General features: G+C 43.3%; 1 protein-coding gene across 6 annotated transcripts in view; it reads right to left on the reverse strand.

Moving 5' to 3' along the window:
- Nucleotides 1–27,404, reverse strand: part of NKAIN1 (sodium/potassium transporting ATPase interacting 1) — a 75,222-nt gene that overhangs the window by 21,824 nt on the left and 25,994 nt on the right. For all 6 annotated transcript variants that reach the window (XR_009759189.1, XM_061597361.1, XM_061597362.1 and 3 more), the window contains exons 2-3: nucleotides 2,647–2,784; nucleotides 615–695 (exon numbers count right to left, since the gene is read on the reverse strand). Coding sequence is in view for 5 of the 6 variants with exons in the window: in XM_061597361.1 (XP_061453345.1) it covers nucleotides 615–695; nucleotides 2,647–2,784 (219 nt within the window). In the remaining variant the exon portion in view is untranslated. The remainder of the gene's footprint in view (nucleotides 1–614; nucleotides 696–2,646; nucleotides 2,785–27,404) is intronic.

Here is a 27,404-nt window from a genome sequence, read left to right on the forward strand (position 1 = left end):
AAAGGGAGAACTTCACCCTACTTCCCAACGTGATAGATTGGGGGTCTGGACTGCATCCCAAAACTAATAAATACATACTGATCCAAAGCCAAGGTATAGCCTCATTTTTCTCCCCTCCCATCTGCCATCACTCTCATTCTGCTTCAGATCATCTCAACTTTCCCCTAAATGCTGAGCGATTTACAACTCAAAAGTGGGAAATCAGCACTGCAACCCCTTTCTGTCTTCTCTGTAGAACACCATGCGTATTTCAGACAGGGGATTTCACCATTCCTCGCAAATATTCACATCCTATTAAAAGGGGAAGGTGCTCATGTTCTGAAAAGATAAAAGAAACAGCAACCCCTTGATTTATGTTGCAGAACTTCATTTCAGATGTCCCCGTCAGCCTGATGCGGCAATCCTGCATGGGAACATCAGTGCCAGGGAAAGGAAGAAAGACGTTTTGCAAGCAGTGGTGTCATTTTTCTGACACACAGCCACCTCCTGAACTCTCATCTCTATCTGACAGAGCAATTGCAGCACAAAGATGATGGATGGGAAAGCCTTGGATTGTCAGGTGGATCAGTGGTTCGAGAAGGGCATGCACTTGGTGTGATTACAGAGGTAATTACCTGTGAAAGGTGTCCTACTTCCAGGTAAAAACAGATGATGAATGCATTCCATCCAACCCATAGGACGAGCCACACTGCGTACTGGAAAGAGAGAGAGAAAGAGCGGTGGGGGGAAGGGCAACAGTTAACAATGTACTGTGGAGTGGGCTGCTAACAGCAGGAGAGCCCTAAAGGCATATTCTGGCTCTCCATCATTCTGTCTTTGAAAGAAAGCCTGAAATGCAGAGAGAGACCTCATTCACCAGCGTTGTACTTCTCCTGCTCTGGCTATCAAAACCGTTATCTGCTGACAGAAGCACAGAGGTGGCAGGATTGAGATCTGCAGGGAGCTTCCTTCAAAGCCTGGGCAGATGTCCACTTCAACCAATAGTCCCATCTAGCTTCCAAAATTACAGCTACGCGTTTCAGAAGCTTAAGGATGCAGACTGGCTTTTTTTGTCTTATTTATTGATATTTATAAAAGCATTTCTATATCATAGAATATCAGGGCAGCATACAACACTGAAACTTAAAAACGCCATTAAAAACAAAACAGATAATTGTTAAAGTGACTGGCTAATCAAAAAGTTAAAAAATTGTTACCCTCTTGCAGCAAAAACAAGAGTAAAGATTCATGAGCTTTCATAGACTAGCCAGCCTTCCCCAACCTGGTACCCTTCAGAGGTATTTTTTTTGCAGGGGAGGGTGGCAGGGACTACAACTCCCAGCCAACATGGCCAATGGTCAAGACCATGGAAGTTGTAGTCCTACATCTAGAGGGCACCTGGTTGGGGAAAGCTGGGCTAGACAATTCCTCATCAGATGCAAAAGCTTCTTTTCTTGTGAAAGCTGCAACATAATGTTGTAGTATATCCCAAACCTGTTAAGATGAACACTGCTGCCTATGACTCCAGCCAGCTTGGAACAGAAGCTCAAAGGAGAGGGGGTTCATGAACAGGCAAGGGATAAAGGACTTTTTCTCCCCTTCTTGCCCTCCCCAAGAATTTTCCCTGTTCTTGACCTTGGACAAACCTGCAAACATCTGTTATAAGTTGCTTTGAAACCTTTGGGTAACAAGTGACAAACAAATGTAATACATCATCATCATCTGAAAGATATACTAAACTTACCAACAAAATTGAGAATCAGATTTTTTTTTAATAGCCTAAAAGGTTCTCTCAAAATTGATCTGCAGAGAATGGGAGACAACGAGCTCTGTGCATCAAAAAAGTTGTTATGGCTTTGCCGTCTGATTACTCTTAATAGGTCTGTCACTACTGCTTTGCCCTAAAGTGCTGCCTGATTAGAATCTGGGATTTGGGAACAGGTTTATGTAGCAGCCCTCAGCATAGATTCTGGAGAGACAACAGCCCCTAAGGACAAATTCAAGTCTTGAGTTTTTGCAAGAATTTACTTCAGGGGAAAGTGTCATCCTAACCCTTGATTATCCATTTTTCTGCTCTAATGGGAGTTGTAGTCCAACAACGTACCAATTCAAGGTCCTCATGGTTGCGTTTAAAGCCCTAACTGACTTGAGCCCCAAATGTCTGAAAAACCACCTCCTTTCCTATGGACTTTCTTGGATGTTGAGATCAGCAGAAGGAATCCTCTTGGTAGTTCCACCATTCTCAGAAGTTGGCGGGGGGGGCTGGCCTGGGAAAAGGCATTCTCTGTGGCAGCCCATAAAATTGTGGAGCTCCTTCCCCACAGAGCTGCACCTGGCACCTTCATTGTACCGCTTTCGTCATATGCTGAAGGCACACCTTTTCACCTTGACTTTTAACAACTGATTTATATATATATATACGAGGACCCTCTCTAATTGTGAATGTAATTTGTTTTGGACTGTTTTTAATACTGTATTTTATATTGTTGTGATCTGCCCTGGGACCTACTGGCTAAGGGTGGGTAATACATTTTTTAATAACAACAACAATAATATCAAGTTCCCCATCCCCTGCCGCTGGTCACGTTTGCTGGGCTGATAGGAGATGAAGTTCAGCAACATCTACAAAGCACCATGTTGGCTACCCCTGGCCTACTTGGTACTTACCAATATGAGGTATTTGGATCTGTACTGAATGGTGCCAAAGACGCCAAGGATGACAGCCATAATGTGTAAAAAATTAGCCAGGATAGGCACCCATTGATAACCAAGAAAGTCAAATATCTGCCTCTCCAGGGCTGCTATCTGTAAGAGATCAAAAAGGTGGGGGGGCAGAGTAGAGAATTACTCATTCTGCAGCAACTCACAGAACAGTGACCCACCCACCCCCCACCCCCCAAAACAGACACATAATTAATGAGCAACCCCACAGACTATTAGTTACAGACAGAGATGTTGGCATGATTCATTGGCCAGAGTTGAAGAAATATATCAGAGCGCAGGAGGATTCATTAGGAATAATCACAAGTGGAAGAAGGGAGAGACTGGGAGCTGGGAGCCCAGGAAAAATATAAAAGGGTAAGAGAGATCAAAAGATGAGGGCAATGCTCAAATTACACAGGGAGGAGGGAGAGAGGGAGAGAGGGAGCTAATGCTTCTTATCTCTTTTGAAGGCCATTTTTGTGACAGGTTTCAGACCAGAGATGGGAAAGAAATGGCCAAGGGGATGGGTGATGGGAGCTGTAGTTCAGCAACATTTGGAGGCCGCAGGTTCCCCATACTTGTTAAAGAAGGTGAAAGGGGAGGCCATCGTTCCGGGAGGAATCAGGACATGGGGCTTGTGGCTATCATTAAGGATTTCCTGCCAGCGTTGAGTTTAAAGGGAGGTTTTGTGGTGGGGGGAGGGTGTTTGGCCAAGATGCTCTCAGTCACTTCCCTTCCTCTCACTTGGGGCCAACCCATAATTCCCAGAGGAAGAGTGTAAGGTGGGATGGGCCACCTGGGGACCTCCAGATGTTGTTGGACTCTGATAGTCAGGTCTGATGGGGTTGTAGCCCAGCAACATCTGAAGATGCTGCTGCTCCATCATTCCTCCCTTACCATGATTTACTTTTTTTTTTACAATAGTTTTTATTCAAATTTTCATAAAACAAACAAAACAAAATAAAAAAAACATAACACAATAAGATTAAAAATAAAAATAAAAAATTGACTTCCGATTTGTCACAGATCAGCTATAAATATATAATATATATCAAACCTGTCCCTTAATACATACAAAATCACTGTTCTCCATAGTCTATCTTAATTAATCGTCAAATCCCATTATCATCATTTCATTTTTATCTTTCAACAAAAAGTCTAAGAGAGGCTTCCATTCTTTAAGAAATGTATCTGTCGATTTTTCTCTAAGTGTCGGAAGGCAGAGCTGGGGTCCCGATCCCGGGAAGCTGGATCCTGGAGAGTTGGGAGAAGAGTATTCGGATGGATGGCAGAGGGAAGGGGGAGGAACTTCCCCCCTTTGGAGCGAAGACGAAACAGAGGAACTGCCAGTGATAAGGTCGCTTAGCGACGGGGAGCCTGAGCCCTTCCTGGACATTCTCACACCTCCCCCTCTTTCAGGCTCAGAGCAAGAGGGGAAAGAGGGAGGGTTGCTCACAGCCAAAAAGCGGGGAGGCAGTTTACCATCAGCCCCTCCCCTATCCCCCATCCTGGAATCGGAAACTTCAGAAGAGGAGGGGGTGATGCTTCCCCCCTCACCGCGCACACGCAGACAGCTGAAAAGACAGGAGAGAAGGGGGGGAAGGCGGGCAGTACCTGAGGGGCAGTTAAGGAGGAGCGAAAGATTGCGCGCCCGTTTGGCCCCTTCTTAAAGAACAGGCGGGAAGAAGTCCCTTGCTCTGTCAACTTTCTCCCAATGCCGCAGGACCTGTATCCCTGTATTGCTTCATGAGAAAACGCAGTCTTTGTTTGAACATTACCCTAATAAAACACGAATTAACTACAGCCGTTGGTCTGGTTCCTGAGTCACATCCTGGGCCTGACAGCTTGACAGAGCCACCTAAATCACCCTCAACGCTCTCTTCACTTGACTGGGACAAGATGTCAAAGGGAGCAGCGGGGGAGACGAACCCCACTTCTGAGACGGAAGAAGTGGAACTCTTGAGGACTAAGGTAGCTGATTTGCAGACGGATGTTCAAGCCCTGCTAGCAGCAGTCAAGGCGCTGAAGACGGATAATCAAACCTTGAAGGCCACGATAGACCAGATGCGAACAGCCCCTCCAGCTGCCGTAGTAAAGGTTCCCATTGGATTGCCCCCAAAATACGCGGGACAAAGTGATCAGTTGGCAACCTTCGTGGCTCAATGTGAGTTATATCTGGATGTCAGGCACACGGAATTTCCAGACGATGGGGCTAAAGTAGCTTTCGTGATTAGCCTCCTGGAGGGAGAAGCTGCAAAATGGGTGACTCCGTATCTCGTGATAAAGGATACTGTCTTAGGAAGGTACAGAGGACTTATACAGGAGATGACCGAGATGTTTCAAGACCCGCAAAGGGCTGAAACAGTAGCGCGGCAAGTAGGCGCTCTGAAGCAAGCTAAAGGGACTGTTTCCGAGTACACTAACGCTTTTAAAATTCTGTCCCAGGAAACTGGTTACAATGACGCCGCCCTGATGTTTATGTACCGGAGTGGATTAAATGCTGAAATCCTGGATGAGTTGGCCAGGACCTCCCCCCCCGCTGACCTACCAGGGCTCATCCGGCTATGCCTACAGATAGATCACCGGATGGAAGGAAGGCGCCTGGAAAGGAAGCAGGAGGTCCCGAGATACTCAGCCTCAGCATCCCGCAACAAGACCCTTCCCACTGCAGGGATGGCAGGTAATGCAACTGAGGGACAGGGAGGGGCTAGGCCAAGACTGTCGGAAGAAGAAAAGGAAAGACGACGCCGGGAACGTTTATGCTTTTATTGTTCAAAGCCGGGCCATGTGGCCAGAGACTGTGGACTGAAAGGGGGGAAAGCTGAGCCGTCGGGAAACTAGAACACCCAGTCCACGTGCAGGCCGGTGGACTGGGGGCAGCGTTGTATAAAGGCCCCCCAACGATCCAACCTCCCTCAAAGGGGGTGTTGGTCTTGCCTATTCGGATTACAACTTCCAGAGGAGTGGTGTTTAATTCCACTGCCTTAATTGACAGTGGAGCCTCCACAAATTTTATTGATGCAAAGTTAGTCAAGCGTCATGGAATTTCCCGGTGGAAACTGGACGCTCCCCTAGCTGTGGAGACTATCGATGGGAGACCCCTGAAGTCAGGAGGGGTGACACAAGCCACGGAGGAAGTGAAACTTCAAATCCCTGGGCACGAAGAGTTCATTTCGCTATACGTGTCAGATCTCTCGAACTTTGAGGTGATTCTGGGAATGCCCTGGCTAGCAAAGCATGAACCCAAAATAAGTTGGAAGGAGGCGGTGGTGTGGTTCACCTCACAGTATTGCCAGGAGAACTGTCAACCTGAAGGAATCAAGAACACCTTAGCGGGGGCAGTGCAAGAGATTGAGCAAGTGACCCTGCTGCCAAAGTATGAAGAATTCAAAGATGTGTTTGATGAAAAAGAGGCAGAGACTTTACCCCCCCACCGCCCTTACGACTGTGCGATTGACCTAGTGCCAGGAGCCAGCATCCCATCAGGGAGAATCTACTCTCTCACAGAGAATGAGAGGGAGGCCCTGAAGGAATTCCTGGATAAAAACCTGAGGCGAGGATTCATACGCCCCTCACAATCCCCTGTTGGAGCGCCACTATTGTTTGTGAAAAAGAAGGGGGGGGGACTCAGACCCTGTAACGACTATCGCGCATTGAACCAGATCACCATCCCCAACAGCTACCCGCTGCCCCTGATCTCAGAGTTGCTGGACCGACTGCGCTCTGCAAAAATCTTCACGAAGTTGGATTTGAGAGGAGCGTACAATCTGATCAGAATGAAGGAGGGAGATGAATGGAAAACAGGATTCTTGACCGCTTACGGACAGTATGAATACCTGGTCATGCCGTTCGGGCTTTGTGGAAGTCCAGGAATTTTTCAAAAATTCATGAATGACGTGTTTAGAGACTTGTTGGACACGTATGTAATCTGTTACTCAGATGATATCCTGGTGTTCTCAAAGAACCAGGAAGACCACAACCAGCATGTGAAGACGGTGTTGAAGAGACTGAGAGAAAATCTCCTGTATGCTAAATTAGAGAAATGTGGATTTGACCTCAAGTCTGTAGACTTCCTTGGATATCGAATCTCAGCGGAAGGCGTGGAGATGGACCCAGGGAAAGTAAGCTGCATATTGGACTGGGGCCAACCTGTCACCAAAAAGGATGTACAACGGTTTTTGGGGTTTGCCAATTATTACAGAAAGTTCATTCTAGGGTTTTCCAAATTAACAGCTCCTCTGACTGACTGTTTAAGGGGGAAGAAGAAGTTTCAATGGACAGAGAACGCCACCGAGGCCTTTGAGGAGCTGAAGAGAAGGTTTGCTACTGAGCCCATTCTGCGCTTTGCTGATCCGAACCGCCCTTTCGTAGTGGAAGCAGATGCTTCAGATTTTGCCATCGGGGGGGTCCTGCTACAATTAGACCAAGAAGGGAAGGAGCTGCACCCCTGTGCGTACTTCTCTCAGAAGTTAAAGCCTGCAGAGAAGAACTACACAGTTTGGGAGAAGGAGCTGCTGGCCATCAAGGACTCTTTTGAAAACTGGAGACAATACCTAGAGGGGACCTCTCATCGAATTGAAGTGCGCTCCGACCACAAGAATCTTGAAAGCCTCCAAACAGCCAGAAAGCTGAACCAGAGACAGATAAGATGGTCCCAGTTCTTCACTAGGTTTAACTTCCAGATTACTTACCATGCCCAAGCCAAAAACCAGAGAGCAGATGCCTTATCCAGACAGCCACAATACAAAGAAAGTGAATCCGAGGACCAGCCTCAGTACGTAATCCCGCCAGAGAAATTAACGTTGGGAGTATGCCAGCCTTCATGGGAAGAGGAACTCAAAAAGGCACAACAAGAAGATGCAGACATGCTAAAATATCAGCAGGAGACGGGACAAGGTCAAGACTCAGAAGTAACCTTTCACTGGATAAATGGACTGTTATGGTTCAAAACCGCCAGATATGTGCCAGAAGGGGAATTAAGGCTCAGAATCCTACACCAGTGTCATGATTCCATCACAGCGGGACACTTTGGGATTTACAAGACCATTCAGAACGTGGCCAAGGACTTCTGGTGGCCTAAAATGCATCAGGATATTGAGAGTTATGTAAAGTCCTGTTCTGTCTGTCTGCGGACAAAAACACAAACAGGGACACCAGCAGGACTGTTACAACCGTTGCCTGTCCCACACGAACCCTGGAAGGACCTCTCCATGGATTTTATAACTGATCTACCCAAGTCCCAAGGAATGACAGCCATCTTAGTAGTGGTGGATCTACTTACCAAAATGGCACACTTTCTTCCTTGTGCAGGGGCCTTAGAGGCTAAAGAAACGGCCAAGTTATTCATAAAAGAAGTCTACCGGCTGCATGGATTGCCAAACAGCGTAGTCTCAGACCGAGGAACTCAGTTCACAGCCAAATTTTGGAGAGCAATGTGGAAACAGTTGCAGACAGAATTAAAACTCTCCTCCGCCCATCACCCCCAGACAGATGAGCAGACGGAACGCTTGAACGCCGTTTTGGAAAGATATTTACGAAGTTATGTGTCCTATCAACAGACTGACTGGGTATCATATTTGCATTTTGCAGAGTTCGCCTACAACAATTCTCTGCACTCCAGCACTCAACAAACCCCGTTCTTCGCTAATTATGGATTCCATCCTAAAGTCTTTCCAAGCAGCTCAGAAGGAATGCTGGTACCGGCAGCTGAGAACTTCCTTAAGGAATTGCAAGCGGCGCAACAGACACTGAAACAGCAGTTAAACGAAGCCAAAACGGAGTACAAGCGAGTTGCTGACCTGCACAGGAAGGAGGGCCCCCCCCTTCAACCGGGAGACCAGGTATGGCTGTCCACCCGCTTCCTCCAGATGCCGGGCAAATGTAGAAAATTACAAGACAAGAGGGTGGGTCCTTTCGAAATAGAAACTCAAATCAATCCCGTGGCGTACCGACTGAAGCTGCCTGACACGTTTAAAATACATCCTGTGTTCCATCGATCCCTCTTAACGAAAGCCGCCCCTCCCAGTGAGTTACGGCCGGAGGAACCTCCCGGAGCTCCACTCCTGGTAAATGAGCAGCTTGAGTTTGAAGTTGAGGAGATCTTAGATTCCAGGATCAGACGCCACAAGCTGCAGTACTTGATTCACTGGAAAGGCTATGGGGTGGCTGACAGATCATGGGAAGATGCAGCTGATGTGCATGCTCCAGAATTGGTAAAACTTTTCCATCAACGTTTTCCCCACCGTCCCAAGCCAGACAAGGGGAGGGGGGCACAGCCTGGGAGGGGGGATGGTGTCGGAAGGCAGAGCTGGGGTCCCAATCCCGGGGAGCTGGATCCTGGAGAGTTGGGAGAAGAGTATTCGGATGGATGGCAGAGGGAAGGGGGAGGAACTTCCCCCCTTTGGAGCGAAGACGAAACAGAGGAACTGCCAGTGATAAGGTCGCTTAGCGACGGGGAGCCTGAGCCCTTCCTGGACATTCTCACACCTCCCCCTCTTTCAGGCTCAGAGCAAGAGGGGAAAGAGGGAGGGCTGCTCACAGCCAAAAAGCGGGGAGGCAGTTTACCATCAGCCCCTCCCCTATCCCCCATCCTGGAATCGGAAACTTCAGAAGAGGAGGGGGTGATGCTTCCCCCCTCACCGCGCACACGCAGACAGCTGAAAAGACAGGAGAGAAGGGGGGGAAGGCGGGCAGTACCTGAGGGGCAGTTAAGGAGGAGCGAAAGATTGCGCGCCCGTTTGGCCCCTTCTTAAAGAACAGGCGGGAAGAAGTCCCTTGCTCTGTCAACTTTCTCCCAATGCCGCAGGACCTGTATCCCTGTATTGCTTCATAAGAAAACGCAGTCTTTGTTTGGACATTACCCTAATAAAACACGAATTAACTACAGCCGTTGGTCTGGTTCCTGAGTCACATCCTGGGCCTGACACTAAGTAAACATGTCAATTTATCCATCTCTACTAAGTCCATTAATTTCAATAGCCATTCTTCCGTTGTTGGTGTTGATTCCATTTTCCACTTTTGTGCATATAATAATCTTGCTGCCGTAATCATATATAATATTATTCTTCCATATTTCTTTTCTATTTGTTTATCCATAAAACCCAGTAAAAAAAATTCTGGTTTTGACTGAATATTTATCTTTAGGATTTTTTGCATCATTCTACCTATCTGTGCCCAAAATAATTTTGCCTGTTTACACAACCACCACATATGATAAAACGATCCTTCTTGTTGTTTACATTTCCAACAAGCATTAGAAACATTACTATACATTTTGGACAACTTTTCTGGAGTCATGTACCAACGATACATCATTTTATAGAAATTTTCTTTAAGATTATAGCATAATGTAAATCTCAAGCCTTTTTTCCACATATTTTCCCATTGATCCATTTGTATATTATAACCAAAATTTTTTGCCCACTTTACCATACACTCTTTTACTTGTTCTTCTTCCATATCCATTTTCAACAGGAGTTTATACATTTTCGCAATTATATTTTCATCATTTGTACACAAACCTATTTCAAAATCAGATTTACTTATTTCAAACCCATACATTTTCTTATCCATTTTATATCTTTCTAACAATTGTAAATAGGCAAACCATTGAAAACTATATCCTTCCTTTATCAGTTGTTCTCTCTCTTTCATTATATATTCTCCATGTACATTTTCTAATAGTTCTTGATATGTTAACCATTTCTCTTTTCCAGCCATTTCTCTTCTATAAAACGCTTCTTGACTTGAGACACATAATGGTATTTTCGAATAAAACCTTGGTTTATATCTATTCCATATTTTCAATAGAGGACGTCTTATAAAATGATTATTAAAATCCACATTAACTTTTACTTTATCATACCATAGATATCCATGCCATCCCCACTTCAGGTTATGGCCCTCCAAATCCAATAGCCTTTTATTCCTCAATAAAAACCATTCCTTTATCCAGACTAAACAACAGGCAGCATAATAAAGTCTCAAATTCGGTAATCCCAGTTCTCCTCTTTCTTTGGCGTCTTGTAATAATTTAAATTTAACTCTTATTTTTTTTCCCTGCCAAACAAATTTAGAAATATCTTTTTGCCATTGTTTAAAAGGTAAATCAGAGGATATTACAGGTATTGTTTGAAACAAAAACATCATTCTCGGCAATACATTCATTTTTATCACGGATATTCTTCCCATTAATGACAATTGTAATTTATCCCATCTTAACAAGTCTTTCTTAATCTCTGTCCATAGTTTTTCATAATTATTATGAAACAATTTTGAATTTTTATTTGTCATAATAATACCTAAATATTTCAACTTTTCCTCTATTTTAAAATCTGTCTTGTCCATCAACTCTTTTTGTTCCCTTGAAGATAAATTTTTCACCAACATCTTTGTTTTTTGATTGTTGATCTTAAATCCTGCTAATGGTCCAAATTCTTTTAATTTGTCCATCAATGCATTAATTCCTTCCAAAGGGTTTTCTAATACAATTATCAAATCATCAGCAAATGCTCTCAATTTATATTCCTCTTTTTTTACCTTTATTCCCGAAATCCTTTTATCTTGCCTTATATCTCTAAGCAGCACTTCCAAGACCAAAATAAATAAAAGGGGAGATAATGGACATCCCTGTCTTGTACCCTTTTGTATTTCACATGAGTCCGTTAACCCCCCATTAACAATTATCTGTGCCTTCTGAGATGTATAAATAGATCTAATCCATTTTATAAAATTGTCTCCAAAATCCATTTGCTCCAAGACCTTAAACATAAATTTCCAATTCAAATTATCAAATGCTTTCTCAGCATCTAAAAAGATCAAAGCTGCTTGTTTATCATTTCATTGTTCTAAGTATTCCAACACATTCAAAACATTCCTGACGTTATCACGTAGTTGTCTTTTAGGTAGAAACCCCGCTTGATCTTCCTGAATAAATTGTTGCAATATTATTTTCATTCTTTCTGCCAAAATCGTTGTAAAAATTTTATAGTCATTATTCAACAAAGATATCGGCCAATAATTTTTTGTTTTGGTTAGATCCTGCTCCTCTTTAGGTATTAATGTTATATTGGCATTTTTCCAACTATCCGGTATCTTCCCCTCTTGCAAAATAGAATTCATTGTATACTGTAAAGGTAATCAGAGTTCCTCCTCCAAGCATTTGTAATACACTGCTGATAGTCCATCCGGTCCTGGCGCCTTTCCTAATTTAATTTTACTTATAGCCTCAGATAATTCTCTTGACGTAATAGGACCATTAATAGCTTGTCTCTGAGAATCTGTAATTTTAGGCAAATTCTGTTTAGATATATACTCTTCTATTTTTTCAGAGGGAATTTCCTGACACTTGTACAAAGTTGAATAATATTGATGAAAGACCCTTTGGATTTTTACATTGTCTGTCAACATCTCATCTCCTTCTTGTATCTTTAAAATAAGATTTTTTTGTTGTTCTTTTCTTAATTTATATGCTAGCAATTTCCCCGGTTTATTTGCAAATTCAAAAGTCCTTTGTTTAGCAAAGTTTAATTTCCTTTCAATTTCTCTAACTGTCAACATTGACACTTGTTTCTGTAACATTTTAATTTGATTTACAATAGAAACTTTAGTTGGATTCTTTTTCAATTCTTCCTCTTTTTGTTTTATTTCTTCCAAGATTAATTGCATTTTCTGTTGTTTCTTCTTTTTTAATTCAGAGTTACATTTAATAAAATATCCCCTCATAAATGCTTTACTTGTATCCCAAACAATATTTTCATCTGTTCCTTTATGTAAATTGTGTTCAAAAAACTCTTTTAATTTCTTCTTACATTCTTGCACTATTTTATCATTCTGTAATAAAGATTCATTTAGTCTCCATCTAAATCCAAGATTTTTTTTTTTAAAGTCAATATCACTGGATTGTGATCCGAAAAGGTTTTTGGTAATATATCCATTTTGGAAATGTCTTTCACTAGGTTTTTAGACATCCAAATCATATCAATCCTCGAGAATGTTTTATGTCTTTCTGAAAAATAAGTAAATTCTTTTGCATTGTCATTTATATATCTCCAAGCATCCACCAATTCTAAATTTTCCATCAATTCAAAACAAATCTTCGGTAATTTACCCTGTGTCTCTTTAATATTTTTCTCAGAAAGTCTGTCCATTTTTGGTAAAATTACTCCATTCCAATCACCCATAACACACCAATGATCATATGAAAACTCTGACAATTTTTCCATAAGTCCTGTGTAAAACCTTGTTTTATCTTCATTGGGGGCATAAATGCCCACTATCAAAATTTTTGTACCTTGTAAAGTAATTTCAACCCCCACAAATCTACCACTATCGTCCAATAATATCAATTTAGGAAACAATTGTGGGTTAATATAAAGAACAACACCATTTTTTTTTTGATCCAGCCGAAATAAATTCTTCACCCAAATTTTTACAAATCAAATATTTGGAATCTTTCTTCTTGATATGAGTTCTTGTAGACAAATTATATCCAATTTTAATTTTTTCAAATAATGAAACACTTTCTTTCTCTTCTGCGACGTATTGGCTCCATTTATATTCCAAGTTAGATATTTGTAATCCATCTTTAAGCATGTATTTTAAAAAGTACCTGATGCTCCCTTTAATCCATCATCTTCCTTTCCCTCCTCTGCATGTTCCTGTTGACTTTGCTTCCCAGGAATTATATCCATGTCTTTGAGTTTGTCCTCTTCCATGTCTTTTGAAGCTTTTCTCAAGAAGTCCCTTGCTTTTTGAACAGTATTCAATCAATATTTTTGTTGTCTAAATGTAAAAATCACTCCTTCTGGAACATCCCACCTAAATTGAATTTTACATTGTTTAAGTTTTTCTGTAAAGAAAGCATATTCTTTTCTCTTGCGTAAAATTCTAATAGGGATTTCTTTCACCACCAGTATTTCCTTGCCATCAATTTTAAAGATATTATTGAAATGTTGTTGTAATACCATATCTCTGGTCCTCTTTTTTACAAAATGCACAAGCACATCTCTTGGAATTTTTTTCATTGTTGCATATCTTGAATTGATTCTATAAACTTTATCTATTTCAAATTCCATCAGATCTTCATTCCAATCCAAAAATTTTACCAGAGCGTTAACCATTTTATCTCTGATATCTTCACCTGTTTCTTCAGGAATTGCACAAAATCTCAAACAATATTCTTTATCTCTAAATTCCATCACAGCGATATGGTCCAAATTTTTTTCCAATTCCACATTTAATAAATCTGTTCTGTTCTCCAAGATTTGCACCTTTCCTTTAACATTTTTTACCTCCTGTGTTATTGTGCCTTTAATCTCATCCGCTTCTATTTTGATATGTTCTTTTATATCTTTCAATTCCATCTTCATTTTGCCAAATTTATCTTTGATTTCTTGTCTATCCTGTTTCATCTCTTGTTTGAGATCTTGTTTAAGATCACTAATCCCATCCATTATTTTCTGGAACATGTCTGGGGAGACAGCCCCTTCTTGTGCATCAGTTGAGCCTCTTCGCGAAGAGCCTCCCTTACCATGATTTACATGTCCGCAGAAGGCAGGTGAACAGGCAGCGGAAACGAGGAGGATTAGCTGGATCGGTATTCTGGGAAGCAAAAATGAGCCCCCTGTAGGACTGGGGGCCTCGGCAGCTGCCCACCGATACAAACCCCTGATGCCAGCCCTGTTCCCTACCTTTCCCAACCCACCCTATAATTCAAGAACTGGTTTAGAGTTTGCAACTTTCTTTGTGGACAGAATGGTATGCACCTTTAAACAGGCGTTTAATGGTCAGAAGTCTAGCAGTGACATTTTCCCCACCACTGCACATCAAGAACTACTTTCCTGCTCCCCAGAACTGAGCGCATGGGAAGCTATTTCTGAGTGTTTGGGGGCAAAAGCCATTTATGCACTGCACGGATTGGCAGGGACTTGTGATGACACACCACCACCCTGGCACAGTTCTCAACTCTTTTTTTTGTTTGTTTCCACTAATACAATAGCAAACAAATGTTACAAACTGCAAGCAACACTTTTAAAAAGTCATCTGTAAAGAGGAGGACATCCACCTGCATAAATTATGGGGGGAACAAGAGAGTGTGTTTGGTTTGCCATCTGTCAAAATCACTGTGAAGGCAGCGGAGGAGGGAAGCTGGGCTCGTTTTTCGGTGAGACAACTTTTTAAACGGCACATTTATTTTATTCACTTAATGAATTAATTTATTGATTAAATTGATGTCCTGAACTTCCTCCCAAAGCAGCACAGGGCAGCATCTGTGCAAGCCCACAGAGTTACCCACACATTCAGTGGGAGGGTTTTTCAAAAACTACGGTTTGCATCAGATCTAGAGCTAAGTAAGTAGCTTCGTTAGTCCAAAGATTTATGCTTGTGCAACTGAAATCCCTCCTGCTCCCGCTGCCCTTTTTCCCAACCCTTCAGAGCAGATTTGGGGAGGGAGGTGGGAGAGGCGAGGGGGAAAAGTTCCATTGTGCAATTGTAAATAATTATGGTAACGGAATGAGTGCACTGGGTAACTGCCCTAAGAGATTCCATTCCTCTTCGTCTCCGGCAGAAGGCAGCAATAGTTCAACCCCATGGAGCATCTAATCACAGTCAGACTAGACAGAGAGGGGAATTGAAGGCATATAGGAAACAAGCAATCTTCAGCCCATCTCTCCCATCTCTTAGCAGGAGTGTCATCGCAGTTAATAAAAACTCAGTACTGCTTCTGCCCAGTTAACTATTTATTGTCTGATTCACTAATTTCTGTCTTGTACGGCTAAGATTAAAAAAAATGTTGCCTTGAAAGGTGGTATTCAGGCAGGCATTTTAGGAACATACAGAGCTGCCTTATACCAAGCCAAGCATTGGTCCATCTAGCCCAGCGCTGTCTACTCTGATCGGCAGCGACTCTCCATTTAATGGGAGATACCTGCATGCAAAGCATGTACTCTACCACTAAGCTCAAGCCCATCTCCATTTTTTTTTAAATGGACAATCAGTAACAGCACAAACCCAAACACGTCTGCACAGAAGAATAGTATGTTCTGCTGAATTAAGTGGGACTTACTCCCAGAAAAGTGGAGTTAGGATTTCAGCCTACAACAAAGATTACAATTACAGAAATAAATGTCTTCTTTGTCCTTAATGAAAGTTTCAATACTTCATGAAGAGGTTTCATTTAAGAATGTAAGAAGAGCCTGCAGGATCAGGCCAAAGCTCATCTAGTCCAGCACTCTGCTCACACAATAGCTAAGCAGATGCCTATGGGAAGGCTGAAAGCAGAACCTGAGTGCAACAGCACTCTCCCCACCTGTGATTCCCAGCAATTGGTATTCAAGGCATACTGCCTCCAACAGAGGAGAGAGAACACAGACACTGATAGCCTTATCCCCCATGAATTTGTCTACTCATCTTTTAAAGCCATCCAAGTCAGTGACCATCGCTATCTCAAGTGAATTCCATAGTTTAACTATGTGCTGCGCGAAGATGTACTTGCTTTTGTCTGCCTGGAATCTTCCAGCATTCAGCTTCATTGGAAGTCCCCAGGTCAGAGTACTATGAGGGAGGGAGGTATCTATAGTAAACCCAAATCTATAGCATGTACAAAACCATATATGTTACAGAACCATGTATGTTAATGTAATTATTTTTGCCATTCATTGACCATTCACCAATTGCTGGCATAATCACAGTTTTATTATGGCAATCCCAAACACAGTTCACCGAACGTCAGACAGCAAGGTCTTCCAAACATAGCATGACAAGTTAACACAATTAAAGCAGGTAACAGCGCAATTTTGACACTTGTTCAGATGACTTCCTTCTGCATACGTTGAAGGTTTTCACAGATACCAGTCTTGCAGAGTAATGCATCTCACTGGAGGCGGGCAGGAGTGGAGTTGGTGGAGGCAGAGCTGGCAGAAGGGGCCATCACCTCCAGCCCCTGTTCAGGAGCCGCTGGAAGGGGAGGATGTTGGCTACGTGTGTGGCGGAAGAAAACAAAATACGTGTTTCCTTCCGCCACCCCTTTTCCTGGCTCATTGGCTGTGCAGACCGAGGGCTATGGGAAGGAGCTGAACAAGACCCGGATGTAGTGTAAGTTTCCCCCCTCAGCCCCTCCCCTGACACATCCCCAGAACACTCCTTTTTCAGGCCTTCTGACAGTTTCTGCTGGCTCCCTTACACCAAGCTGAGCTTCTCCAGAGAATCTCCAGCCTAGCTGGGATGAAGAAAGTATGCTGGCATAGCCCAGCTGAGCTGAGACCCAGCTGGCTCAGCCAGAGATCCTCCATATCCAACTCCCCTCAGTCCGACATAAACAGCAGTTGGATTGCACCCTTAATGAACGAGATAACAAAGGTTGTATCTGAGTTGGATTCATTTTACTTATGGAATTGTTTTTACTTATGGAATCTGTTTCTACATATAAAATTGTGTTTATTTGTTAGAATTTATATGTGAAATTGTTTTTATTGCCAACGTTTTCACTGTGAAATCACTTCAAGGTATTTTATGGGAAGCAATTCATAAATGAAAATAAGTAAAGATCAGCCCTCTACTCCTTCCTCTATCATTCTGAATAGTATTCGTAAAAGATTAATAGGTCAAAGCCCAGAATTTATCATATAGTATTGCCATTAAAACATATCTCTCCTGCTTCTCAATGAATGACATTGATTCTCAAGCCAGCTAACAATATGACAAAACCACCAATCCAAAATTAGCAAACAGCAGCAGCAAATCTATTCAGTATTACACACCAAAACACCATTTAAGAACTCAGGCCCCCATCTGCACTGTAAAGCGTGGCTTCCCTCAAAGAATCCTGGGAATGTAGTGCTGAGAGTTTTAGGATACCCCTATCCCCTCAGAGAGCCACAATTCCCAGAGTCCCCTTACTGTTTGATTGTTAAAACCACTCTGAGAAAAGGTAAAGGTGTCCCCGCACTTGTAGTGCGAGTTGTTTCCGACTCTTAGGGTGACGTCTTGCGACATTTACTAGGCAGACTGTATATATGGGGTGGGATTGCCAGTTCCTTCCCCGGCCTTTCTTTACCCCCCAGCATATGCCGGGTACTCATTTTACCGACCACGGATGGATGGAAGGCTGAGTGGACCTCGACCCCTTTTACCGGAGATTCGACTTCCTCCTTCCGTTGGAATCGAACTCCGGCCGTGAGCAGAGCTTCGGCTGCGTTACCGCCGCTTACCACTCTGCGCCACTCTGAGAACTGATAGTCAAAAGGAATGAGCTCCAGAGATCAGGTGCCATGATCGAAACGTTCCTACAGTAACACACGTGCATCTGTGTGTTGCTTTTATTATTATTTTTAATTTGATGGATTTGTATGTTATCTGCTTCAAATTTATTCACAAAGAAAGATACGATAATATGTTTTAAAGAAAAGAAGGAAACGGCTGGTGAAAAACCTTGCTTCTGGACAATACAAAGCTCTATACTTTGAGCAGGGGGTTGGACTCGATGGCCTTATAGGCCCCTTCCAACTCTACTATTCTATGATTCTCCAATTTTGCAAAGGGAGATAAACTGTCTGCTTCCTAAGTAGAGAACCTTTGAGGGCCCATGGGTCATATCTGCCCCCATCAAACAAGGAAAAGAGAGTCCAGCAAGGATAATATACTAAGACTTATTTCAAAAGCTCTGAATGATTTTTTTGGGGGGGGGGGATATGGCATGGAGGCTTGTGTTCAATAGGGCCATTAAGAACCTAATTAGCCTAATCTAGAAGGTGAAGCCGCCTGCACTGGTGATTTATGGCCAGTTGTCAGGCTGTTCTCCAGAGGATGATTGGGTTAGAGGGGGAGGAGGGAGGGGGTAAGAGAAGCGTACACAGACGATTCTTGCTGTCAAAGTGGCTTATTTCAGTGGACTATGATGAACAGATGACAGGGACCAAAGTATCCCTTTTCTATGAGCAATAATAATAATAAAAGGTTACAGAAGAACTAGTAAAATACAGAAAATTATGGGTTTTTTCCAACACTGTGCCGATGGGGTTCCACCAGCACAATGGGCCTTGGACTTCAGTTACACGCACGGAAGCCCCTTACACCAGCAGATTTTTTTATATATGTCACTTGTTGTTTGCTGCCCTGGCCTCCCTTGGGGAGGAAAGGCGGGATATAAATGTAATAATAAATAAATAGAATTGTGTGTGTTTGTATGTGTGTATGCATATCCACTCTTATTATGCCTTCATCTGTCTCCTTTCATTATGCAGCACATTGGCACATATTAGCCACTGCAAAGATAATTAAGTGTTGCGCTACATAAAAACTGTCACTGCACAGATGAGCTCCGATTTCTGCTTACGGCGGTACAAAATAGCCATATAAACAATCATTAGCACAGACCTGAGATAACTTAGCATTTTGGGGAGGGGGAAGTTGCAAGCTTCAGAAACCAATGAAATGTTAATACAGTTGCTCATTGCTGTGACGGTTCACACATACATTTACATCACCTGATTTCCTATCCAATTTTCAGTGTTTGAAGACTGGCAGCTACATGGGTGAACAGAGACCATTGAGACACAGTGTTAGAGGCAACACTGGCTTGGCTGTGGTGCGTTGGTGTTTCATGGACTTTCTGCGTGATGGGTTCAGATGCAAAGGCTCCCTTCCTCCAATGGAAGGAGGCCTCCTGTCAAAGGAAGGGGACCTTTGGACCCAACCCATTCTTTGCAGGATTCTGTTCTTGCATTTAGGAGAGTACTCCAAGAACGCAGTGGAGAAAGAAAATGCAGACATCTCTACAATAGAGGTGAGGAACATGGTGTCTTCAGATGTTGCTGGACTTCAGTCCCATCAGCCCCAGCCAGCATGGCCGACGCTCAGGGATGATGGAAGTGACAGCCCACCAATACCTGGAGGGCACCATGTTGGTTGTTCCTGCTGCTCTATAGTGTAACCAGCTGTGTGATTCTCAAGATTTAAATCTGCCTTTCCTAACTGGCATAAATGGGCCTTTGAAGGAGGGGCAATAACATAGTGGTACAGTGCATGTTTTGCATGCTAAAGAGAGAAAGCTCAATCCCTGGCATTTGCAGGGATGGCTGGGAAAGACTTCTATCTGAAACCCAGAGCAGCTGCCCATCCATGCCCTTAATGCAGCTCAGTTGGCTGCATTACAGTCAACCAGCCACTTTGTCCAAAACTCTTAAGTCCATTTATATTCCATGCCCATGCTATTGCTACTGCTCAGCACCAGAGCAACCTTGAGATTAATTGCACCCCAATGGACTATTATCTTTGAGCTGTGCTATTTCATTTGCCATATGCCTTGGGCTCGGTGGGGGATTTCATTTAATTAAGCTGCACTGGAACTGACATTTCCAAAGTAACAAACCTTCTGGAACCACCAAAGAGATGCCTTGTGCAGTCTCGGCCTCCAAGATCTCTGCTCGGTGGGGTAGTGTTAACCCTTAAACAGCCTCACCAAACCCCTAGCAATCTAGCAGGAAAGAAGTTCACCAATAAGAGTTGGAATAAGACAAAATGCAAGCCCAGCCGTTCTCCAGTCCTGTTCAATGTGTACATGAAACTTTTGGGCAAGATTATGGGAAGGGTTTGGAGTGAGGTGGTAACTTGCTTCCCTCCTGAAATCTCAAGTGCTGCAGTCTTGGCGAGGTTCTACAGCAGCCTTCCCCCTACCTGATGCCCTCCAGTTGTGGTTGGATGCCAACTGTCATCATCCCTCACCATTGGCCATCTTGGCTGGGGCAGATGGGAACTGTAGTCCAAAACATCTGGATGGCACCAAGTTGGGGAAGGCTGTTTTACAGTTTGGCAGGATGATGGCAGCTGAACGCAAAATAAAAGTCAAGGTCAACAGACTTTATGACAGGCAGTTGGCAGGGATATTCATTAACTGATTAGGTTTGGCCACTTCTAGTTTATCCAAGTTCACAATCTTGAATTGCTTCTAGGGATGGGAAAATCAGTGTTATCATTCTACAGTCATTATGTGACTGCAGCCACATTCACACCATATACTTATTCCACTTTAACAGCCATAGCTTTCCCCAAAGAATCCCGGGAAGTGCAGTTTGGAAACTATACTGAGAGTTGTTGTGAGACCCCTATTCCCCTCGCAGACCCAGAGGGATTGATTGTTAAACCAGAATCATAGCTCTGTGAAGGAAATAGGGGGTCTCCTAACAATTTTCATTATCCTTAACAAATCACACTTCCCAGGAGCCTTTGGGGGAAGCCATGACTGTTTAAAGTGGAAAAATACTGGAATACCTGTGTGGTACGAATACAGCCTGTAGTTTGTTTTAACTGTTAACGAATTATAAATTGTTGTAACTTGCCCTGGGACCTCCTGGTGAATGGTAGGTGGTAACAGTAACAATAATACTGCTTTCACACCTAACTGAACATTCTCAGCTAATGCTTTACCACTTTCCCCTAGTATTGACTACTGGGACTCATTTTTAAAACAATTATTACCCCTGTGTATGATCATCTGATCAATTCAGTATGCTAGATGCCACTGTTGTGCCTTCAATGAAACCAAAGGATGCTGAATGTACATCACAAAACACAGGTGCCTTCTACATTATTTTTAATATGTTGTGAACCACCCTGAGTATTGCTTTTACCAAGGGCTTGGAAATAAAGAAATAGTACCAGCCTGATTCTCCATTCTGGCTAGCACAGACTTCCCTGCACCAGCGTTTACAGAAGAGGTGGTGATGTTCTGTGTCCTTGAGCAAAAAAAGGGTGGGTGGGTGCAGAGCTTGGAAAAGTTACTTTTTTGAACTACCACTCCCATCAGCCCCAGCCAGCATGGCCACTGGATTGGGCTGGTGGGAGTTGTAGTTCAAAAAAAGTAACTTTTCCAAGCTCTGGTGTGACTAACTCTGCCTTTGTCCAAACTGCTTTTTGATACATTGACGAAAAAGAGGACAAGATCAGGCAAAGTGCTTGCTTACCATTCACTGTTCTGAGTCCCTATTGGTTCAATGCCCCAGCTAAATATATTAACGTGATACTTAATACTTTTCTCATGTGCATATTGCCATCATTGCAACACACATAAAAAAATGGGGGGGGGGTTCATTGCCATCCAAGCAAAGAGAGAGCTCATGCCACACCCAGGCTTGCTCCTGGTGCAGGTTGCAAACTAGTTTTATCAAAGCAGGAAACTAGGTTTGTCTAGCATGATTTGTTCTTAATAAATCCATGTTGACTGCTGATCATAATCACTCTGTTCCTCCAGGGTAACTGCCAGTTAATTGTTTTCATTATTTGCTCTATTGTTTTTGCAATGGGAGGTCCTACATCTGGTGCATATGTGACGTTAAAGCATACTTTAATTATACAGTGCGGGACCAAAATACCTTACGGAACGCCTCTTCTGATATGAACTGGCCCGTATACTACGTTCTACTACGAAGGCCCTCCTCCGGGTTCCAACTCATAGGGAGGCCCGGAGGGTGGTGACAAGATCTAGGGCCTTCTCAGTGGTGGCCCCCGAACTATGGAACAGTCTCCCCAAGGAAGTGCGCCTGGCGCCGACTCTGCTTTCTTTTCGGCGCCAGGTTAAAACCTTCCTATTCTCTGAAGCATTTTAATTTAAATTGACTTAATTTTAAAAATGTTATTGTATTGATTTTAGACTGTATTATTTTGTATTATATTGTGTCATTTATTGTATTTCCTATGTTATTGTATTTCTATGTTCACCGCCCAGAGAGCTATTGCTAGTCGGGCGGTATATAAATTTAAATAATAATAATAATAAATAATAATAAACTATGCTTGAAATGAGCATGAGCACTTTGCTCCTCCCACACCATGCCATGCAGGGGAGGAGTGGTACAGCAACTGCTTTGCATGTAGAAGGTCCCAGGTTCAATCTCAGGCATCTCAAGGTAGGACTCGGAATGTTCCTCATCTGAAACCCTGGAGAACCAAAGTCTGGCTTGTCATGACATGCAAACCTGAGCTCAGGGGTTCTCTTAAAAAAAAACACCTGTGAGCGGAAGCCATACTTGCATTACCCCAGCAAGACACTCCTGGTAGGAAGATGCAAGCTGATTGCTTAATTTGATTTAAATTAAATGTCTATATTTCCTGATTATCGCTTTCTTTAGTCACTGCACTTAAGCTGCTGACAATTAGCCTTCACTTAAATTGCAGGTGAAGTTTTTTGTGCATGAGTACTAATGCACTCGTGCATTAAGGCAATGGGCACCAAGCAAGCTATGAAGAGAAAACTGAAAGGATGTTCCTCTTTCACCTTGAGGCACCAAGTTCAACATATGAAGCTTCACTATCGCTTTAGTCCACCTGGCCCTGGCCCAGTATTATCTACCCTGACAAACAAGTAGATCTCCAGAGTCCTGCCCAGTCTTGCTGCCTGAGATCCTTTAATTCAGGGATAGAGAACTTGTGGCTCTCCAGATGTTGTTGGATTTTGGATTACAGCTCATAAGAACATAAGAAGAGCCTTGCTGGATCAGGCCAATGGCCCATATAGTCTAGCATCCTATTCTCAGTGGCCATCCAGATGCCTGTGAGAAGCCCACATGCAAAACCCGAGCACAAGACCACTCTCTCCTCCTACAGTTTCCAGTCAGGGCCGGCACCAAAGGGTGGCCAGATCAGGCCCTGGCCGAGGGCCCCTGAAGGGCCCCTCGTACAGGTGGGAGAGTAGCGCTCCCCTGCCACGGATTGCAGGGAGGGAGCTTCCAGGCCATCTGCCTGTTCACTCGCTCCATGTACCTCTCTTTCCTGTCTTCTGCCGCTACGTGTGCATGCCTGCCATCAACCAAAATGGCGGCACAGGCTTCTTTAAGGGGCTGATGCCCCTTCCCCAATTTGGTTGATGGCAGGCATATGTGCGTACATAGCGTAGCGCATATGCATGCCATCAACCAAGACGGCAGTGGAGACATCAGCCCCTTAGAGAAGCCTCCACCGCCATCTTGGTTGATGGCACACATGCGCACACAGCAGCAGGAGACAGGATAGAGATAGGTGGAACAGGCAGGAGCCATGCGCCCGGACAGGCTGGTGCCCAAGGGCCCAGTAATGCCTGGCGCTGGTCCTGTTTCCAGCAACTGGGATTCAGAGGCATGCTGCCTCCAACTGCCCCAGCCAGCACTTGACACTGTTACCACTCCCCATTTGTTTGAGCTCTCCCCACTGGACACAATCCACCCCACTGCCCAGAAGACCAAGTCAATGCAGCGGGAGTGTGCTCTTCCATCTCCCTCTTCTTGTCACTGCTCACATCCTTGAAAAAGGCAAGTGAACAGGCAGCAACATCAAGGAGGAGAAATGGGGCCAGGAAGCTCTCAAATGATCACAAGTGGCCATCCACACACTGTGGACCTCCACAGGTGCCAGACCACTGATGTGGGTTTTCCAGAAAATCTTGAACTGGAAAATTTTTCCTATGAAATTAGGATAACTTGCATTGGACAATGTAAAGTCTGTGATGAGAAATACTTTTTTTGGGGGGGGCATTTATTTCACTTGTATTAAGTAAAGTGGGGGTGGAGAACCTTTGGCCCTCCAGAGGTTGGTGAACTACAGTTCCCATCTTCCCTGGCCATTGGCCCTGCTCGCTGGGGCTGATGGGAGTTGTAATTCAACAACACTTAGAGGACCAAAAATTCCCCACCCCTGAAGTAAAAAGCAAAGCTAAAAACTCTGAACCTGCCAGGATGGCTGGATATTTTATTTGCAATTGTCATCCATTCATTGTTACTAATGAACTTCCGAAAATGAGGATTCCAATGCCCCATGGAAAAATAAAGCACCTGGAAAACAATTCCAGAAAATTTTCCATTTGGGAAAGATTTCTGCCCCCCCCCATCACTAGACCCAACGATCCTGGCCCCAGGTACAAACAGCATTCATACACAAACACGCACTTGATGTTAGCATGCAGACAAAAGCCCTTTACGAGTCTCAAAGAAGCCGGCCACAGCACTTTCCATGTATCGTTAATAAAGGGCTCTCCCTCAACAGCCTTGTCTGCAAAATACTCACTGGAGGGCCTGCGACTTCTCCGCTGCCTTTTGTTCCGCACTCTGAATTAAATGTAATGGCTACCTGCTGCAGCCTGCGGAGGATATTCTGTTTGAATTTGTGCAGTGAAATTCTTACTGATCCAATCCTTCCTCGCCACCTCCCAAATGAGACGTTGTGATAAATTAGAAAATATACGATAGGCTCCTCTGAACATTCTACTTATTGAGCATTCAGCCTGATTTGCTTGCACAAAGCTTAGATTCTATCTGGTCTTTATTGAGCATTTGTTCTGATTTGTTTGCAGGAAGGTTATACAACAAATGAACGTTCATCCTGATATGCTTGTGGGTGTTTATATAACTTCTCCTAAACCATTCATTCATCCCACAGGTTTGTACCCAGTACAAGTCCTACTCAGAGTAAACCCACTGAAATTAATTGACACAACTAACATAGGCACATTCATTTCAACAGGTCTGCTCTGAGCAGAACTTAGGCCACATTCACATCTAAAGCAGCATCATGCCATTTTAAACGGTTGTAGCTTCCCCAAAGAATCTTGGGAAGTGTAGTTTGTTAAGGGCACTGAGAGTTATTAAGAGACCACTGTTCCCCTCTCTGGAAACTCTGGAAACTATAGCTCTGTGAGGGGAACAGTGATCTCCTAATAACTCTCAGCACCCATAACAAACCAGTTCCCAATATTTTTTGTGGGAAGCAATGATGGTTTAAAGTGGCATAATACTGCTTTAAATGTATGGTGTGAATGCGACCTTAATTTGGATATATCTTGTACTTTTCATGGGTTTCCCTGCCAAGTTCCTGACTTCAAAAAGCCTGCTTTTTTTTTAGTGGACTGAGAAGGATGACACTGCGCTTTAATTGCAGAAACCTAAATTGCCCTCCCATAAAACACTGAGTCTGAAGACGTCCTACGCCAGTAGGACCCATCAGAGAAACTCTGAGTAAGCAGAGCGTCATGATGTGTTCTCTCTCTCTCACACACAAAGACTTGAAAAGATGAAAAGCTTGCTGTCTTCTGGGCCCGCCACAGTGAAGATCAGCTTTTGCATGGCTCACTGGGTGATGCTGGAGGCAAGCAATAGCTAAACAAAATGCAGGAGGAATTTCACTCTGGATGCATTTTTTCTGAGATCCATGCAGATTATTCCCACAGAAAATCCATCTGTCTATTTGGGCTTCCTCTGGTTCCTGTTCGTGTTTCAATATTGGCATTGCTCACTTCAGCGAAAGGCCCTCAGTGTCTTCCAAGTGCATGTTCTCTTCTCAGCTTGCTGTCTTAGGGCCAAAACCACTGATGTTTTAAGTGTGCGATTGTGTGTACTTTTTGATTACATTTCTGTCCCAGTTCAAGGTGGTTTTACATGGTTCTCCCTCTTGTCAATCTTTCCTCAAAGCAAGCCTGTGAGGTAGGTTAAGGTCTTGACAGGCAGTGACTGGCCCAATATGATACAGTCAGAGTCACAGCTGACACGGATTTGAACCCCAGTTGCCCATGTTCTACGCGAAGGTTGCATTCAGTCAGCGCTTTATTCTGTTTTCCTGACATTTCCTTACCTGTCAATTTTTGAATTTTGTGTGACCTTGCACATGACACACAAGCCATTCTGGAAGTCTAATGGAATCAAGTGGAAGTTTAGCACTCAACTCCATGTTAATTGCTTCCAGAAAAAATTGATTTACAACCCTGCTAACCTCGGAAATTGCCGGAGCTTGGTGTTTTATTTTTCCTGTGGTTTTGTTGGGATCCCGCCACGGGCACTCACACAACAAAACATAGGGTGTTGTTCTGGCATGCAGAAGCTTACACACGCAGAAAGAGTGGCAGAGAGTGGCACATCCAATGGTATCCGCTGTGGTTGTGTCACACCTCACCCACTGGTGTTAATGACATTTAATGCAACATAGCGGTATATTGATGGGGGGGAGAAACAGATCCATAACAAAACAGACACTACAGTGTGAAAAGAACATTTGAAATCGGGACAGAAATGCTAGCAGTATAATCAGGAAAAATAACACAATAAACCCTATGTCTTAATGCAGCATAACACTCTAACCACTATACCACACTGTATCTGTTGTTCTTTCTCCAGCTTGTATCCGTTATTTTTTTTCAGTTGCAACCAAGCAGCGGTGAAAAGGATCAGGACTGTGGGGAGAAAGTTAATCCTTTCCCTGTGTAGTTATTATTAATAATAGCATTTCTTACCCAGTCTTCACCAGAAGGTCCCATGGTGGGTCACAGTACATTAAAAATGTAATTAAAACAGTTAAAAACACAACCTCACCCGTAACCCCCAAATCAACAATCCATTCAACATATAGGAACATAAGAACACAGGAAGAGCTCTGCTGGATCAGGCCAGTGGCCCATCTAGTTCAGCATCCTGCTGTTATTTTATTTTATTAATTAAGTAACCAAGTAATATCCTGCTCTTCCTCCCAGAAGGAGCACAGGGCAGCAAAGAAAAACATTAAAAGCACTCTAACACCTTAAAAACAAAAGAATTTAAAATATATTAAAATAAAACATCTTTAAAATCATATTAAAACAAAACATCTTAAAAACTTTTTTTTAATTTAAAAACAGCTTTAAAAACATCTTAAAAAGCAATTCCAACACAGATGCAGACTGGGATAAGGTCTCTGCTTAAAAGGTTGGTGAATGAGGAAGGTCTTCAGTAGGC

This window comes from Rhineura floridana, chromosome 15 (assembly GCF_030035675.1).
Source record: "Rhineura floridana isolate rRhiFlo1 chromosome 15, rRhiFlo1.hap2, whole genome shotgun sequence".
Classification (NCBI taxonomy): domain Eukaryota; kingdom Metazoa; phylum Chordata; class Lepidosauria; order Squamata; family Rhineuridae; genus Rhineura; species Rhineura floridana.